This window comes from Procambarus clarkii, chromosome 59 (assembly GCF_040958095.1).
Source record: "Procambarus clarkii isolate CNS0578487 chromosome 59, FALCON_Pclarkii_2.0, whole genome shotgun sequence".
Classification (NCBI taxonomy): domain Eukaryota; kingdom Metazoa; phylum Arthropoda; class Malacostraca; order Decapoda; family Cambaridae; genus Procambarus; species Procambarus clarkii.
Genome location: NC_091208.1, coordinates 11,879,228 through 11,896,916, shown reverse-complemented (window position 1 = coordinate 11,896,916; position 17,689 = coordinate 11,879,228). Strand labels below are relative to the sequence as shown.

Sequence of the window (17,689 nt, the reverse complement as noted above, 5' to 3'; positions counted from 1 at the left end):
AAGAGCAGCACTCAAGAGGGCAACCTACACTCTTGCTCCCTCCGTTCCTGAAGTGTCACTCCTCCAGTTTGCGACGTGGCTCGTACCACCTTGCCAGTCACTTGCCTCATTATATCTTCACCTCGCATAGGACCGGGTGCGATGGGTGTTCCCTGAACACCTACAAGAAATCCTCTCTCCGTGGCTACGAGTGTACTCCAACGGTTCGTTACCACTGTAAGATTCAGTGCATGCAGCGCCTCCACCGCGTCGTGCACTCCGAGATAGTCTTGCACTTCCACTGCGTCCTACAAGGTACTCCATGTTTCCTCTCATGATCTCCTCTTCGCCAATCTTCTCTCTTCTCGGTTCTTCTTCTCCCATAGGTGCGTTGTCTCCTCACAGTGGCACTTGTAACCTGTACTCCATCCAGCAACTTCGTCTCTTCCACACTAGGCTTTTGCGATGGCCCAATGCCCCTCTGGTTAGGCTGGCGCCTACCTTGGGTGTACCTACTCCCTGCTTTCTTCGTATTGCCTTTCCTATACCATTCGCTCCTTCGTTCCCGACGAACATCTTCACTCCTCCATGAGATTCTCTTCCCTGCAGACGTCTTCTTCGGTTCGTGGTTGGGCTCATCCACCTCCCTGTGGCTCGCCTCATCACGGTGGTTCATCTTGCACCTACCACTATTCATCTGGCTGGCATAGGGTGCACTGCGTCGTGGCTCCTCCACTCTGCCCCTCACTGCCGTTTGCCTATCCACTGAGCTTACTTTATTCACGTTTCTGTGTGGAGAGAGTGCGGTCTGCATCCTCTTCACCGCCCCAGGCGTTTGTACAGCTGCTCCTCGCCACTCCTCCACACGCATCATCAGGCTTAGTCGGAGGTCCTCGTCGGGGTTTTCCACGACCTCCGGCGACCTCTCTGCACTCTCGCCCTCGTTGTCGTCGTCTCTGGCGACGTTTCCCCTGGCGAAGTCGGCTTCCTCACTACCATCTGGAACGACCGATACCTCACCTGGCATGGTTGTACCGCTGCTTGCAACATAGGCACTCCTGGCCCAATCAGGTTGTATCCTGCCTCCTCCGAGGTCATTACCCAGCACCATCTGTACATGCTCTAGGGGTAATTTAGGGGCTACAGCTACTATAGCTTTCTCGACTCCGCAGTCGGCAATCAGCTGTACTTCGTGAAGTGACAACCTGTATTCCTCCCCCACACTGCATATCCTCACCACTCCCACAGCAACCCGTTCTCGCAAATTTAGTAAGTCAATATTGACTTATTAAATATGTGCATAGGTGACATACTTAACATAATAGATACCCTTAAAAAGATTCATAGAAAACACCGACCTTACCTAACCTTGTTAGTATCTTAAGATAAGCATCTTATTGCTTCGTAATTACAATTATTACCTAACCTATAATAGGTATAGGTTAAGTAATAATTGTAATTACGAAGCAATAAGATGCTTATCTTAAGATACTAACAAGGTTAGGTAAGGTCGGTGTTTTCTATGAATCTTTTTAGGGGTATCTATTATGTTTAGTATATCACCTATGCACGTAGTTAATAAGTCAATATTGACTTTACGAATTTGCGAGAACGGGTTGCCACAGGTGAATCAATAAATTCCTTGGGTAGAATATTCCTGGTTACCATAATTATGTCAGCACCCGTATCTCGAAGAACGGCAACCTCCACTGGGTCTGACTTTCCAAGCTTCACGTTGGCCCCGAAAACGAAGGGATGTTCACCCAACTTCATTTCCCAACCATTTACGTTGGGTCCACTATAATATGGGGTGTGAACAAACACTCTCTCCTCTTCCAACATTAGTCCTATATTCCTTTGGTGCTCCTCACACTCGCGGGCATAATGTCCTCTCACACCACAGTTGAAGCATCGGCTGCCTCCCCTGGGCGGCCACTCGCCAGTCCCTCTGGCGGTACCACTTGCAGACGTCCCTGGGTCCTCCTTGGACTCCCTGTCGTTGTGTCTGGGACTGCAGCACTTGCTCCCGAGCTAGGTCCACTGCTCACAGCTTGGGGCTTCCTCCCCGCGTCCCTTGAGCTCTTGAACTGGGTTACCTCACTGGGTACACTACTCTTGGGAGAGTCCCCACCCGTCCTCGATCTTCCTGAACTCCTAAAGTTCTTTCCCGACCTGGGGTAAGGCGAGTGTCTGGGTGGCCCCTCCCTCCTGAGATGTAGTGCTTCCTCCAGCATGTCGGCTCGGTCCGCTGCAGCCTTCAGGTCCTTAATACCTGCTTCTCTCACCCTTACTCGCAACTCAGGATGGAGAACCGACATAAACTTCTCCATCACTATCAGTCACTTGATATCATCCGCCGACTCCGCTTCCTCCGCCTTCAACCATCGTAGGAATTCCGTTCCATATCCCTGGCGGTCTCGGCGTAAGACTTCCCCGACGCTCTTGTACACTCTCGGAACCGCTTCCGGTACATCTCCGGAGTCAGCCGGAATGAGTGGAGCACCGCATTCTTAATCGTGTCGTAACTAGTACACTCCTCTAGGTCCAGCATGTTGTAGGCTTCCCGGGCCTCACCAGTCAACCTGCCCTGGGCCAGAGCAGCCCAATCATCTTCCGGCCACTCCTTCAGAGTTGCTATCCATTCAAAGTGTTCGAAGAACGCCTCAGCTTCTTGTGGTTCGAACGTAGGTAAGTCACGTTCCCTTACCTTGAGGTCATCCCGCTGTGCAGGTAGTGAGGGCAGACCACGCTCAACGCGACGCAATTCGACTTCTTTCTTTGCCTTTATCTCCTCCAGTTGCAGTTGTCTCTCTCCTTCTTCCCGCTGCAGCCGAGCTTCTCGCTCATGCTCCTCTCGTTGCAGCTCAGCTGCACGTTCCTCTCGCTGCAGCCGTGCTTCTTGCTCACGCTCCTCTCGCTGCAGCTGCAGCCGTGCTTCTCTCTCCTCTCGTCGCAGCTGGGCTTCCAGTTGCATCTTCATTATTTCCAGTTGCAGGCTCCTCTTACTACAGCTGGACCTTCCACTGCTCCCATGTTCACTGTGAATTCCCTCCACACTGGTAGGCGCTTGGGGTGGCTCTAGTCGGGACGGTTCACCTTGCGACAGCTCTCCTCGGGACGGCTCCTCTTGAGATGGCTCCTCTCCCGTCGCCTCCTCTCGAGCTGTGAGCTGTGCGATGATCTCTATCCTTCGCTCCGCTACTTTAGTCGTCCTCAACCTGATCCCAAAGTAGTTTGCCACTTGTTGGAGCTGGGCCTTGGTACACTCTTCCAAAATTCTCTCGTCCCTTGTGTCAATAAATTTCTTTACTTTGTCCTCCTCCATCTCTATATCATTGAGCATACACGACAGCACAGACAAATTAGTAGGCACTAATTTCACTGTTTCAGTCCTTTAGCTGGTTGAGTAGCAGTACCACTGAATTCACTGGCCACACTGTATTTGTACCCTGGCAACACTTGTCTTGAAATTTTGGCCACACTGTAGCTTGATCCACGCTTCCTGGCGAAGTTCCCAGTTCTTGGCTACCGGGGTTCGAATCCTGGCAAGGTCGCCAGTTCTTGTCACGTGGAGGTGGGCCGGGGCTCTGCTAGCACTCGGCTGCTAGGGGCTCAAAAGGCCGAATACTCAGCCCCTCCGACTCCCGGGATTCACCAGAGTCTCCTTGGACACACAGGAGAGGACCAACAATGCCCACCTCCGCAGGTCTTTGCTTCCACCACAAAAGGGGTGCCACTGATTCACCCTGGAAGCCCTTCAGTCAAACACGGGGAAACTGCTGTTAACAGTTCCGGCCTAGACCCGTGGAGGAGTGAAGTAAGACTCAGGCTTACCTTATAACCATAACCTCCCTGAGTCTTGCCTGCCAGACAAAAAGGTTGCAGGAACTCCTTTCCCGCCTGTCATCTCTATCTTCTTCTTAACAAGGTCGCCAGCTGGGTTATTATATCTGCATCCCAGCAATGCAGTTCATTGGGTGTATTATATATTGTTTGTAGCCAGAAGATTGCTACTCCCATAGATTTGCTACTAGACTGTCGGCCCAGGGTACTCTCCCAGGGAGGTCTGTGTGGCTTTACCTCTCTTTAGCCACCACGTTACTAGTTGCCACCATTCAGGCACTGATACTGATCGGATAGCTAAGGGTACACTTTTATATAGGTCCGTGCTGTCTTTACCACTCTCCAGGCAATAAGAACTTCTATAGAGAACGTAGTGTTCCCTAGGTGGTACTATGATAACCTTCGTGTATGCTCATAGAGAGATATTATAAATGGAGGCACACTTAAACACAATGATAAAGTGTGTGAATTTACTGACGCATATTACATGAATACACATACAATCACAAGTAATACATGAATATGAAAATAAGGACAATAAGTCTGGAGATCATCAGCCTCTTCTTCCACGACCTCCAACACTCCTTCAACTGGGCAGAAAGACAGGAGTCCCACACTCTCTCACAGGAGGGCCTCTTCACCACGTCGGCGCCTCTTCTTCACTGTCCTGCCATCCACACACACTGTCCCCTCTAACAGTCCTGGACACAAGCTGCCTTGCAGCCTATTCTACTACTAAAGTATTAATGTCCTTTTGCCATATACATAACTAAATATTGTGGCCTAACTAGCCTACTCACACAAGGGGTAATGGGAGAGAAAATGATCTACCTTACATTCCTAGCTCACGACGCCTGTCCCTCGATGGTGTGAGGTTCCCACGCTTCCTGAGTCGATCCTTGACGATCCAGGAACGTTCCACAGGTCCTCAGGTGTCGTGGAGCCTTCGCGTCGTCGCCGTTCCAATCCCTGAGATTCAGCTACCCCAATCCTGGTTCATCGATGGGCGCTGAGCTAAATCACTATTTTCCCACACTTGCCCCTTCCACAAGGCATTGCTCCTTGTCCTAGGCTCGTCCTTCCAAAACCCTCAGTGGATGTGACCCGGTCACAGCTGGGCTTGCCCGCCACACCTTTCCAGGCCCTCAACGTTCAGCGTCGTCACCGAATATTTTCCAAGTTTGGCACTCTTTTGCTCAATAAACTTGGTTCCTTTTTGCTTCCCAGAAGCGCGGGGTCTCCAATACATGAGATGGGCTGCGATAGCCAGCTCTAATCCACTAAGAAAGGCTTTTAGGGCCTCAAATCCTTGAGAGCTGACCGAGGTGCGTCCTCTCACTTCCAAGGCCAGGTCAACTCTGACGATGGCACCGCCCGGGGCACTCGGTGACGTCACGGCGGGCCCTGATTGGTCGCCCGCGACCTAAGTCGGCCAATTCGCGATCGGCTAGTGTCCCTTCCAAAACGTCATATCTGCAGTAGGGGATACTCTTTCATTTTATATCAGGGCGCCAATTTCCCCTTACTTACAACTTATAATGTAATGTTCTCCCTTAACTGGCAGCCGGTCTGGTCGCCACATATATCAATAGACTCCCTGAACCTCAGAGAATCAGTAGGGAGAGCTGATATGACTCTTAAAGCAGGCAAACGAAAGAGATAGGAGAGGACACTGTAACAATCTCTCCTGCTTGCGCTCAAGGGAGTACAGATTTAGGCTCTTTAGTCGGTCCCAGTAATTTAGATGTTTTACTGAGTGGATTCTAGCAGTAAAGGATCTCTGCACGCTCTCCAGGTCAGCAATTTCACCAGCTTTGAAAGGGGCTGTCATTGTGCAGCAGTACTCCACTCTATAGAGCACAAGCGTCTTGAAAAGTATCATCATCGGTATAGCATCTCTAGTGTGAACAATTCTTGCTATCCAACCTGTTATTTTTCTTGCAGTTGTGACGGCTACTTTATTGTGTTCTTTAAAGGTAAGGTCTTCCGACATGAGTACACCCAGATCCTTTACATTGCCTTTTCGTTCTATGTTATGATTTGCCTGAGTTTTGTACGTGGTTTCCGTTTATATATTTTCAATTTTTCCGTAGCGCATGAGCTGGAACTTATCCTTGTTAAACACCAAATTATTTTCTGAAGTCCATAGAAAGACCTGATCTACATCTGATTACAGGTTTGCCATGTCCTCTATGTTGCCAACTCTCATGAAAATCCTAGTGTCATCTGCAAAGGATGATACAGTGCTATAGGTTGTGTTCTTGTCTATGTCTGATATGAGGATGAGAAAAAGTACTGGAGCAAACACAGTACCCTGGGGGACTGAGCTCTTCACGGTTGATGGGCTGGATTATATTTTGTTGACTATTACACATTGGGTTCTGTTAGTCAGGAAATTGTAGATCCATCTGCCTATTTTCCCGGTAATTCCCTTGGAACGCATTTTATGTGCAATAACACCATGGTCCAATTTATCAATAGACAATCGAAATGATTGTAGCGATTCATAACTTTTATTTGGAGAGGGTAAATCAATAATTTGTATGAAAGATGGGCAATTGCAGTCTTCTTATCATGAAGTTATCTTGTAAGAACTGTAGGGCATGGTCATAATTATCATCTGTTAATGACAAATTAGCAATGGCCTGCCTCGCTTCTCCCCGTAACTGAGCATGCAAATACTGAAATTTTGTAGCCTTTTTGAGAGAAGCCTTGGAGTTCATTATAGAATCAAAGGCTCTCCAGAAGACATCCAAATCATCATCATTCTTGCCCTTAAAATATGGTAAATGTACCTTTGGGAGCTCTGCTGCTATATGTGTGATAGTTGTATTACCCTGCTGAGTGGATGAGCTCACATTTGATTGGGCTTGTGATAGTAATTTGTTTAAAGGATCTAGTTGATCCTGGATTTTATCTTCATACATTGTAATTTCAGCAATGATTTCCTGAAGTTCTCTTTTGGTTAGATCTGCATTAGCCATTTCTGTTAGATAAATCTCTGCATGGTGTTTGATTTGTTCATACTTATCAACAGCTGCTTTTTCCCTGCTATTCAAAGTTATTAAATCATGAGATGCTAGTTTAGCTAACTTTTGACGTTTGTCAATTAGTTGAGTTCGGTGATTTTGTAGACCATTAAGTGTCCTCCTACTTCCTGTTTCAGCTGCTGGTGGAATACTGTTAGCCATTTTGACTTTTTCCAAGATTCGGAGATTCGGAGATATTTTCTTTTTTCATAAATATGTATAATGTTAATGTATTTTGATAAATGAACTTTCCTGTCTACTTAGGTATTGATTCCTAAGAGCGTCCTTCCTTTCCTCCCAGGAATCTGGATGTAACAGGTGCTCAATTCTTGAAAGTAATAATTTGGTTGGTCAGTCGAATGCACCAAATCAGTTAATTTTGTAATAATTTTTAAAAAATAGTAAATGGCACTATTTTCACAAAATTATTACAAAATCTATTACCCTAATAGGGGGGTTTGATAAAATACAGTAGAATGCCTACTGGTTTTACCTGAAATAGGATTTGATATAGTTGATTATGGGTATATTGTAATGAAATGCTCTTATTGTATTAAAAACACTTTTTTAAAGATTAATTTGTAATGAGCAGCTCTGAAAATCAGTCAATTACAGATAATGCTAGATAATACTCTTAATGTGTATATATATGTAGCCACAATTGAGGTATATAATGGTATTTATGAGTAAGATGTAATTGTGTCTTTGACACTGATAAAATTAAGTACTGTGGTTTTTGACACAAAACTGTTTACTAGCATGCTATGAATGCTTACTAGGTAATGGATATGGTGGCTTAAGCCACTGTAAATAATTGGTTCACATAGATATATAGATATTATAAATATTGGCTGTTAGCTAGGTTATCTTAATTAAGACGATTTTGGGGCTTTTTAGTGTCCCTGCAACCCAGTCCTCGACCAGGCCTCCACCTCTAGGAAGCTGCCCGTGACAGCTGACTAACTCCCAGGTACCTATTTACTGCTAGGTAACAGGGGCATCAGGGTGAGAGAAACTCTGCCCATTGTTTCTCTGAGGCGCCCGGGATCGAACTCAGGACCACAGGATCACGCATCCTGTGGTTTTGTCAGCTCAGCCACCGGCTCTCTATACTTTTAGGGTTAGGCTATAATATGTAAAAATTATTCCAATGGAAAATCAAGAAGTTTCTTATGTATTTTGCTATTGAAATATTCGGTAAACGAAGGACCATATATATGGTCTGAGTTGTATTGACATAACCATCTAGGTTCAAACGACCATAAATTGGTCATAGTTAACTGGAATAATCATCTAGGTTCAAATGACCATAAATGAGCGGAAAACTGCCGGGATTGATATGATAGGAGAACTAATGGGGACTTGTACTGTACTAAAATTAAAAATTTACTGTATGCAAAATTAATTCAACTAAAGTCTCTAGCTAGGGTAGTAAATCCTTGATCCTCTTTTACTAATGACAGACTGTGGGCTGTAAGGGGCAGGTGGGGGTGAATGAAGAGGTTGATTGAAGCTCCATAATCCACCTGCAGGCAATTATCTCCCATCAGCTTGTATTTTTAATACAAGGATAAGATTTTAATAAATTCTGTTCTATGACTGAACACTGGTTCTGTTTAAATCAGGGATTTAAACATGTACATTGTCCAGCCTAGCACCATAACTATTAACAGCCAATATATTCTTATACTAATAACACAACAATTTAACACTTTCGCCCGGCGACGACTCAGCATTGAGTCCTCTGTAAAATAGGGGAAAGTCCAGCGAGGACTCAGCATTGAGTCCTCCGAGCGGCAACAGTAGAGTTTTTTTCGGGAAGGTCTTGCTGCGGTTTTGGACATTATATGCATATACTCTTGTAAGGAATTTCATTGTGAATACATTGATACCAAAATGAAAGTCCTAGGACCAGAATTCAGGAAACAAAGTTGAAAACAGAATACCCATTTTATTGCTCTTTATTAGCGTTCACGAAGGTAACGATGTCACTTTTCCTCCTTGTTGTGGATGGTACGACGGGCTTTTGGACTTTATATTTGCATACTCCTGTAAGGAATTCTATTGCTAAGACAATTACACTAAAATGAAAGACTTAAGACGGGAATTGAGATGTCCAAAGTGAAGAGAGTGTACACATTTATTGCTCTGGCTCGCTCCCGGGTAACATGCTGTCACTTTTTCACTTTCTCGCCGGGTTTTTGGGCTTTATATGCATTTAGTCCTGTAGAGAATTCTATTGCAAACACAATCGACTTACGATGCTAATCCGTTCCCAGAGACGGATCGTAAGTCAAAGCGATTTTTCCCAAAAGAAATAAAGGGAATTGAATTAATCCGTTCCCCACCCTCCAAAATATTAACATACAAATACATTTTATACTGAATACAATGTTTTTTCTAACTACAATACAGTGCCTAAGTTTCTTTTACCTTTATGGAGGGCTCTTGGTGGCGTATGGAAGATGGTGATGAGGGGGGGAGGAGGAGGAGAGTTGTTACTGTTTGGAAGGGGAGTCCCCATCCATTATCACATCAGGCAGTGATATTTTCTCTGGGGTACTCTCTCCTACGTTTCGCCTGAACACCACTAGGACCTGGTTGTGGTTCAGTGCTTGTTTGTCTCACTACAAATTTGTTAAGAGACATTTGTTTTTCCATTCGTTTTAACATTTGTCTGTAGTGTTTGCATCACAGTGTCATTGAACAAGTTAAGGCAATGACCTACTGCAGCTTGATTTGGGTGAGTCGTTTCAGCAAAGGTTTGCAGTTCCCATGCTGCACACATTTTCTTAATTGTTGAGGAAGAGACATTCTGTACTCTTATTTCTGCTCTACGGTTATCCTTATATTGGTTTTCATATGTTGAGTCTTACCACTAACTTTCCTGGGACTCATGGCGTGATATATAATAATTACTTTAATGTTCAAAATGCAAAAAATCACCACAAAAGCAGAATTTCTTATAGGCGCGATCGTCACTAAGTGGGCAGCTGTAGTAAACTGAGGCAGATTGGCCGCGTGACCGGGAACCACTCGCTCAGTCGACCTGAACGTGTACCAACAAATATCGGAAGTCGACGACAGCATCGGATGTCGAGTCGCATTTTTCGATGAAATTTACATCGTAACTCGAAATTATCGTAAGTAGGGGCAATCGTATGTCGAGGTGCCACTGTACACTTTCCATAATGAGAAGCGCCTTGGGGTGGTGCAGCACTCTCTTTCTTGTACCCCCATCCTGTTTTCATCATTTCGGCTGGTGGAGATCGCTGTCTTTATATTATATGCATATAGGCCTGTTGGGAATTCTATTGCGAACACATTGATACCAAAATGAAAGACCTAGGACGAGAATTGAGTTGACAAAACTGAAAAGAGTGTAAACATTTTATCACTCTTGTGCACTCCCACGTAACTTTCTCTCACTCTCTCTGTTAGTTGCGGATGGTAAGCCGGGCTTTTGGAGTTTATATGCATATAGTCCTGTAGAGAAATCTATTGCGTACACATTGATACCAAATTGAATATCTTAGGACGAGAATTGAGCTGACAAAGTTCAAAAGATTATACACTTTTCAAAATTTACCGCGCTCTCTCTCGCGCTCCAGCGGAACACCCAAGCCCACCTGGGGTAGAGGGAAGGTCCCGTGCTCGGTGAGCGAAAGTGTTAAATTGTGGAAGTAAGATATTAAATGACCTTAAATGTGGTCTAGGTACTAATTAACTAAGTACTAAAGATTATATTCAATAGGTTAAACTTATATTATAAATTAAAGATAACTAAGCAAGCAATAGTTAACTTAATCTATATGTTCAAGTATATATACAGATATATTCAATTTATATGAAGAGGTTCAGTCAGAGCGACTGAAACTCTTCCCAGACTAGGGGTTCTTATGAGGCAGTGACCCTCATGAGTGCCTGGGGGTTCTGGAAAAGATTCAGTCGCTGCAATATTAATAAACTTACTGAAATATGAGGTGTTGCCTCACCCTGTAACCGACAGACAGACTTATTGGATATATTAAAGTTATACAAGCATACAATTGGCCACTTAATACACTAAATAACATTCAATATACTTCTCTGAATGCTGGGTACCTGTCTGACATGTGTGCCAGACCAGATAACTCTCTTGTCGAGTTTAGGCACGATATTTTATACACAGCTTTGCTGTATAATGTTCTAGTAGCATTGCTAATTGATTATGCCCCTAATTGTGGTTGCAATAGGTTAGATTAGTGATGATGGAGGTGGAGACAGTGATACCTTGTGTGCTCCACTCTACACTTATTTAGATATGTTCTAGGATGTTTTCCTTGTAGATATATTGTGCAGGTACTCCCCCAGTTCTAGAGAGTAATCACTGGTGATAAAGATAATTGGATAAGGTGTCCTAAGCAGAATAATCATTCGCAAGGCCACTTCACACGTTTCCACTGTTTTGTAAACACATGCGTTCTGCCTCGGGACATGGTGGGCGCTTCTCTCCCAGCCATCGTCCTTCCCATGCTCCCTGAGAGAGGTAGCCTTCAATGAATATTGATTGATTATTTTTACTGTCTAGACATATGATTGAGATAAGATGTGATTATAATATAATTAGATATAGGATATAAAGATTTTTAAGTAGTACTGGATAGTACTATTGATTCTTATTAATGATTTGATTTAATCTCTACTTGAAATCGATTCAATTGTTCCAATAGTTTTTTAATTAATAAATCCTTCTAGAAGCTTCTGGATCCTTGAGAAATCATGCACAAAGTCACGTAGGCAACCAAGGGCCCTATGGCCCTATGCGATCATAGGTGGCATTGTCTTGTAGGATCCAGATGTATAATGAATCTCTAGTGACTCTGATATGATTTTGATATCATTTTGTTATGGTTTAGATATGATATAAAAATAATACATTTCTTAGATAATAATATAGATATAGTGAGTAAAAATTTCCCACAAAATGTACAGTACTGTACTGAAATGTACAGCACCGTGCTGAAATGTACAGCACCATGCTGAAATGTACAGCACCATGCTGAAATGTACAGTACTGTACTGAAATGTACAGTACCGTACTGAAATGTACAGCACCGTACTGAAATGTACAGCACCATACTGAAATGTACTGCCCCATACTGAAATGTACAGCACCGTACTGAAATGTACAGCACCGTACTGAAATGTACAGCACCATACTGAAATATACAGTACATTACTATACTGTACATTACCGTACAGTTCTGTACATTACATAACAGATAACTCCAAACCAGTCAGGACCTAGGGTCCCGACTTGGACCTCAGGTCCGGTTTGGAGTGGAGACGGGTTCAAGTAAAAAATGGGCACCTAGGAAATGATTTCAACGTTCAGTAAACACTTACCGAGTGGATAACTGAATGCCCGACAGCCCAACACGGGGTTGATGATAGTATTTAATTTAAGATTGTGAAACTTAAAACTAAACTAAATGCTCACACATGTGATAATTTCCACGTTCAGTTAACACTCACTGAGTTGTAAACTGAAAGACTAAGCCAGCCAATGCATAGTTGATGATGATAGTAATATTTTAAGATTGAGAAACTTTAAACTAAATGACCACACATGTAGCGATTTTGCATTCAGTAAACACTTACTGAGTAGTAAACTGAATGCCGGAGCCGGCCAATACAAGGTTTGTGATAGTAATATTTTATTTTTTATTTACGATGGAGAAACTTTAAACTAAAAAATGAGGTCATATGGAGGGATATCTACGTTCAGTAAACAGTTACTGAGTTGTAAACTGAATGGTTGAGCCACCCAATACATGGTTTGTGATAGTAATATTTTATTTTTTTTTACGATGGAGAAACTTTAAACTAAAAATGAGGTCGCATGGAGGGATATCAATGTTCAGTAAACAGTTACTGAGTTGTAAACTGAATGGTAGAGCCACCCAATACCTGGTTAATGATAATAGCATTTCACGATGGAAAAACCTTATCCTAAACTAAAAATGAGCTCACATGAAGTGATTTTCACTTACTGAGTTGTTAACTGAATGCCTGAGCTATCCAATACATAGTTGGTGATAGTAGTATTAATTCAAGATGGAAAACTTTAAACTAAACTAAAATGAGCGCACATGAAGTGATTCTCACTTTCATTAAACACTTACTAAGTTGTTAACTGATTGTCTGAGACATCCAATACATGGTTGATGATAGCAGTATTAATGACATTGATAATAAGAGGTCTTGAACTAGATACTGGCAGGGGGACAACAAAGCTGTGATATTGAAAAGAAATTGAACTGAATTTGAAAATTGATTAATATATGTAATGTGAAGCCATTCTACTGGAAAACAGTAAGCAAACTTTATTTGAAAAGAATATGAGAAGACTGAAAAGCTGTGGGCAAGAAAAATTTTAAAAATAAGAAGTAATGATCTTCATAAACATAACATAACATATCCATGACCGTAATTAATACAGTGTGAACTCTCTTAAACTATGCTCACCGTGAAATCTCGTCACTATGCATAACTTGTCACTCTGCGAAACTCATTATTGACTATAGTACGTCAGTGAGAATAAAAATGACCACTTATGTTTTGGAGTGCTATTTTAGTCAAGAAATACTGTAAAGGATGATTATTGACTAAAGGGAATTTCGCGGACTGCTGGTGTTTGATGTGTTGAACTGCTAAAAGGAAGCATATTTGCTAGAAAAAATTTCTGTGAAATAATGCTTGTTATATGTTTTGACTATCTAGCTAATAGCGTATTGCCTGGCTAATAATGAAATGTCACATTTTGTCTGACTCACTTAGCACAAGTGAAGAGAAAACATTGAAAAACTGGCAAAGGTTAAAAACTCTGTGAAATCATATCTGTTATGTTAAGTTTTGACTAGCTGCAAGCTATGTTTGCCTTCTCTCTCTTTCTCAAAATGGAAGTGGGTTGGTGTGGGTTATTTGTGTGGACTCTGGAGATATGATCTCCACATATAAGTTTCTCAAGAAAAACGGTAATATTTTTCTTTGTGTTTGGATGTAATGGCTAAACATGGATGACATTTTCAATAATGTTATTTGGTCATCCGACAAAGTTGATTTTCCACGTTACGTTACAATGTGTTACAGAGGCTAAAACTGGTAGACACTAATATTTATATGGTAAGAGATGTAATGGAGAATTGCTAAGTCATACTTTCATTTAAAAATGACATTTTGGACTGCAAAAAGTTGATTTGCGTTACGTTACGTTATGTTACGTTACATTGTGTTACAGAGGGCTAAAACTGGTAGACACCAATATTTATATGGTAAGAGATGTAATGGAGATGGCCTAAGTCATACTTTCATAATGTTATTTGGACTGCAGAAAGTTGATATGCATTACGTTACAATATGTTACAGAGGTCTAAAACTTGCAGACCGTAATATTTATATGGTATGAGATGTAACGGAGATGGACTAAGTCATACTTTGATTTAAAAATGTTATTTGGTCATCAGACAAAGTTGATTTTCCACGTTATGTTACATTGTGTTACAGAGGGCTAAAACTGGTAGACCGTAATATTCATATGGTAGGAGATGTAATGGAGATGGACTAAGTCATACTTTCATTTAAAAATGACATTTTGGACTGCAAAAAGTTGATTTGCGTTACGTTACGTTACGTTACATTGTGTTACAGAGGGCTAAAACTGGTAGACGCCAATATTTATATGGTAAGAGATGTAATGGAGATGGATTAAGTCATACTTTCATTTAAAAATGTTATTTGGTCTGTAGAAATTTGATGATTTCCACGTTACGTTACAATGTGTTACAGGGTCTAAAACTTTCAGACACCCATATTTATATGGTAAGAGATGTAATGGAGATGGACTAAGTCATACTTTCATTTAAAAATGTTATTTGGTCTGTAGAAATTTGATGACTTCCATGTTACGTTACAATGTGTTACAGGGTCTAAAACTGGTAGACACCAATATTTATATGGTAAGAGATGTAATGGAGATGGACTAAGCCTCACTTTTCGTTTCAAAATGACATTTGGGACTGCAAAAAGTTGATTTGCGTCACGTTACGTTACGTTACATTGTGTTACAGAGGGCTAAAGCTTGCAGACCGTAATATTTATATGCTATGAGATGTAATGGAGATATTGTGTTTGGCTAAATGGGGTTCACATTTCAATAATGATATTCGGACAACAGCCAGAAAGATGATCTCCACGTTACTTAATGATGATATAATGCGATGCAAGCGTGTGCTAATATTTTATTTGTGTTTAGAATGTAAGGGTTATAGGAGATTGTCTAGACTTGCATACATTTTCAAATGCTATTTATGTAGGCAGTAGAAAGTCTGTTTTCCCATTACGCTACATTGACTGTGTTACAAGAACTGAAAATAGACATAGCCCAGAGCTATTTCACTATCGACTCATCCGGTCTTATTCTCATCGATTGGTGTTTACATTTGGACGATGTAGGTCTTAAGAGACAGCCTTGAACTCGGGGATAATGAACAAGTCAATTTAATAATAGTATCAAGACTATGTTTTTCCACATTGTCTTATATATGTTTACTTTGCTTGGAATTTGTATGTGTGGAACATTGCTCACCTAAGGGAGAGAGAATGAACGAAGCGTTTGAGGTATAGCGAGGACTGACCGTGATGTGTATGTTTGTTTGTTTTACCACAGTGAATATGAAGCTACATTATGTTATGTCTACCAGTTGTTGAATAAACGTTACGTTATGTGATACACGAACTAAACAAGCTTGTGGTAACCTTTTATTGTGTTTGGATGTAATGGCTAAACATGGTTTACATTTCATTATTCAGACATTGGACAGAAAGTTGCTCGTTACTCTTAAAATGCTATTTGGGCAAAGAACGAAGTTACCATATTGGTCACGTTACATTAATGATATTTGGGCAAAGAACGATGTCATCATGTTGGTCGTGTTACCTTACAAGGTTATAAGGGTGAGAGTGATGGGAGCTCGAAAATTGACATTAGTCGTCAATCCTCTGGTGTGCTGTCAGTCTAAGTGAAATGAAAAAAAGATACGTGAACAGCGGCGGCAGGAGAAAGGAATTGATGTTACTTTCCCCCAACTACTAAATGATCTGGAGAGAGAGAGAGAGAGAAACCACTGACTGCTATGTATATCCCATGCAGTTGTGTTTACATCAAATTATGATTTTTTATAATAATAAGATTGAAGACCAGCTTATGACTGGATATTCTTAAAAAATGCTATTTGAGCAAAGAATGATGATACCATGTTGGTCATATTGCGATACAAGGTTATACATATGATCAGAAATAATACTAAAGGCTTTGCACAGAACATCCGGTCTGGGAAGGGTGTAGTGATGCTTGATGGTTTGGGCTTGGAAGGGGGGTGGGAGGGGGGTAGGGGTTTGGTGGGGGTGGATGGGGAGAGGGTAAGGCCATCCCACTACCACGTCCATCTCACAACGTCTCAAACTGCCACGAAGGTTAGACCTTAACGAGACGGATTGCCGTTTCATTCATTCAGGAGTCATCAACATTTTGTGATATTGTCTTGCTATGATAACGCCGTTGTGTGATACAAGCTCTGCACAACAGTAATGGGTGTAGGAAGAAGAGGTGATGGAGATTGAGTAAACATGCATACATTTCAATGATCACAGGAGTGAGAGAGACAGAGAGTGAGAGAGACGGAGAGAGAGAGAGAGAGAGTGAGTGTTGAACTCGAAGATAATGAACAAGTCAATTTAATAATAGTCTCAAAACTATGTTTTTCCGCATTGTCTTATATATGTTTACTTTGCATGTGGGGAACATTGCTCGCCTAGGGAGAGAGAGAGAGAGTGAGAGTGTTGAACTCGAGGATACTGAACAAGTCAATTTAATAAGTCTCAAAACTATGTTTTTCTGCATTGTCTTATATATGTTTACTTTGTATGTGGGGAACATTGCTCGCCTAAGGGAGAGAGAGAGAGAGAGAGAGAGAGAGAGAGAGAGAGAGAGAGAGAGAAGAGAGAGAGAGAGAGAGAGAGAGAGAGAGAGAGAGAGAGAGAGAGAGAGAGAGACAGAGAGACAGAGAGAGAGAGACAGAGAGAGACAGAGAGAGACAGAGAGAGACAGAGAGAGACAGAGAGAGAGAGAGAGAGAGAGAGAGAGAGAGAGAGAGAGAGAGAGAGAGAGAGAGAGAGAGAGAGAGAGAGAGAGAGAGAGAGAGAGAGAGAGAGAGAGAGAGAGAGAGAGAGAGAGAGAGAGAGAGAGAGAGACAGAGAGAGAGAGAGAGAGAGAGGAGAGAGAAGAGAGAGAGAGAGAGAGAGAGAGAAGAGAGAGGAGAGAGAGAGAGAGAGAGAGAGAGAGAGAGAGAGAGGAGAGAGAGAGAGAGAGAGAGAGAGAGAGAGAGAGAGAGAGAGAGAGAGGAGAGAGAGAGAGAGAGAGAGAGAGAGAGAGAGAGAGAGGAGAGAGAGAGAGAGAGAGGAGAGAGAGAGAGAGAGAGAGAGAGAGAGAGAGAGAGAGAGAGAGAGAGAGAGAGAGAGAGAGAGAGAGAGAGAGAGAGAGAGAGAGAGAGAGGAGAGAGAGAGAAGAGAGAGAGAGAGAGGAGAGAGAGAGAGGAGAGAGAGAGAGAGAGAGAGAGAGAGAGAGAAGAGAGAGAGAGAGAGAGAGAGAGAGAGAGGAGAAGAGAGAGGAGAGAGAGAGAGAGAGAGAGAGAGAGAGAGAGAGAGAGAGAGAGAGAGAGAGAGAGAGAGAAGAGAGAGAGGAGAGAAGAGAGAGAGAGAGAGAGAGTGTGAGTGTTGAACTCGAGGATACTGAACAA

The 17,689-nt window shown here is 42.4% G+C and overlaps 1 protein-coding gene across 1 annotated transcript; it reads right to left on the bottom strand.

Moving 5' to 3' along the window:
* Positions 1-6,353: 6,353 nt before the first annotated feature.
* On the bottom strand, positions 6,354-7,013 carry LOC138353714 (uncharacterized). Its single transcript, XM_069307099.1, has one exon. It carries the CDS (start codon positions 7,011-7,013, stop codon positions 6,354-6,356), a length of 660 nt encoding a protein of 219 aa, XP_069163200.1.
* Between the last annotated feature and the right edge of the window lie 10,676 nt (positions 7,014-17,689).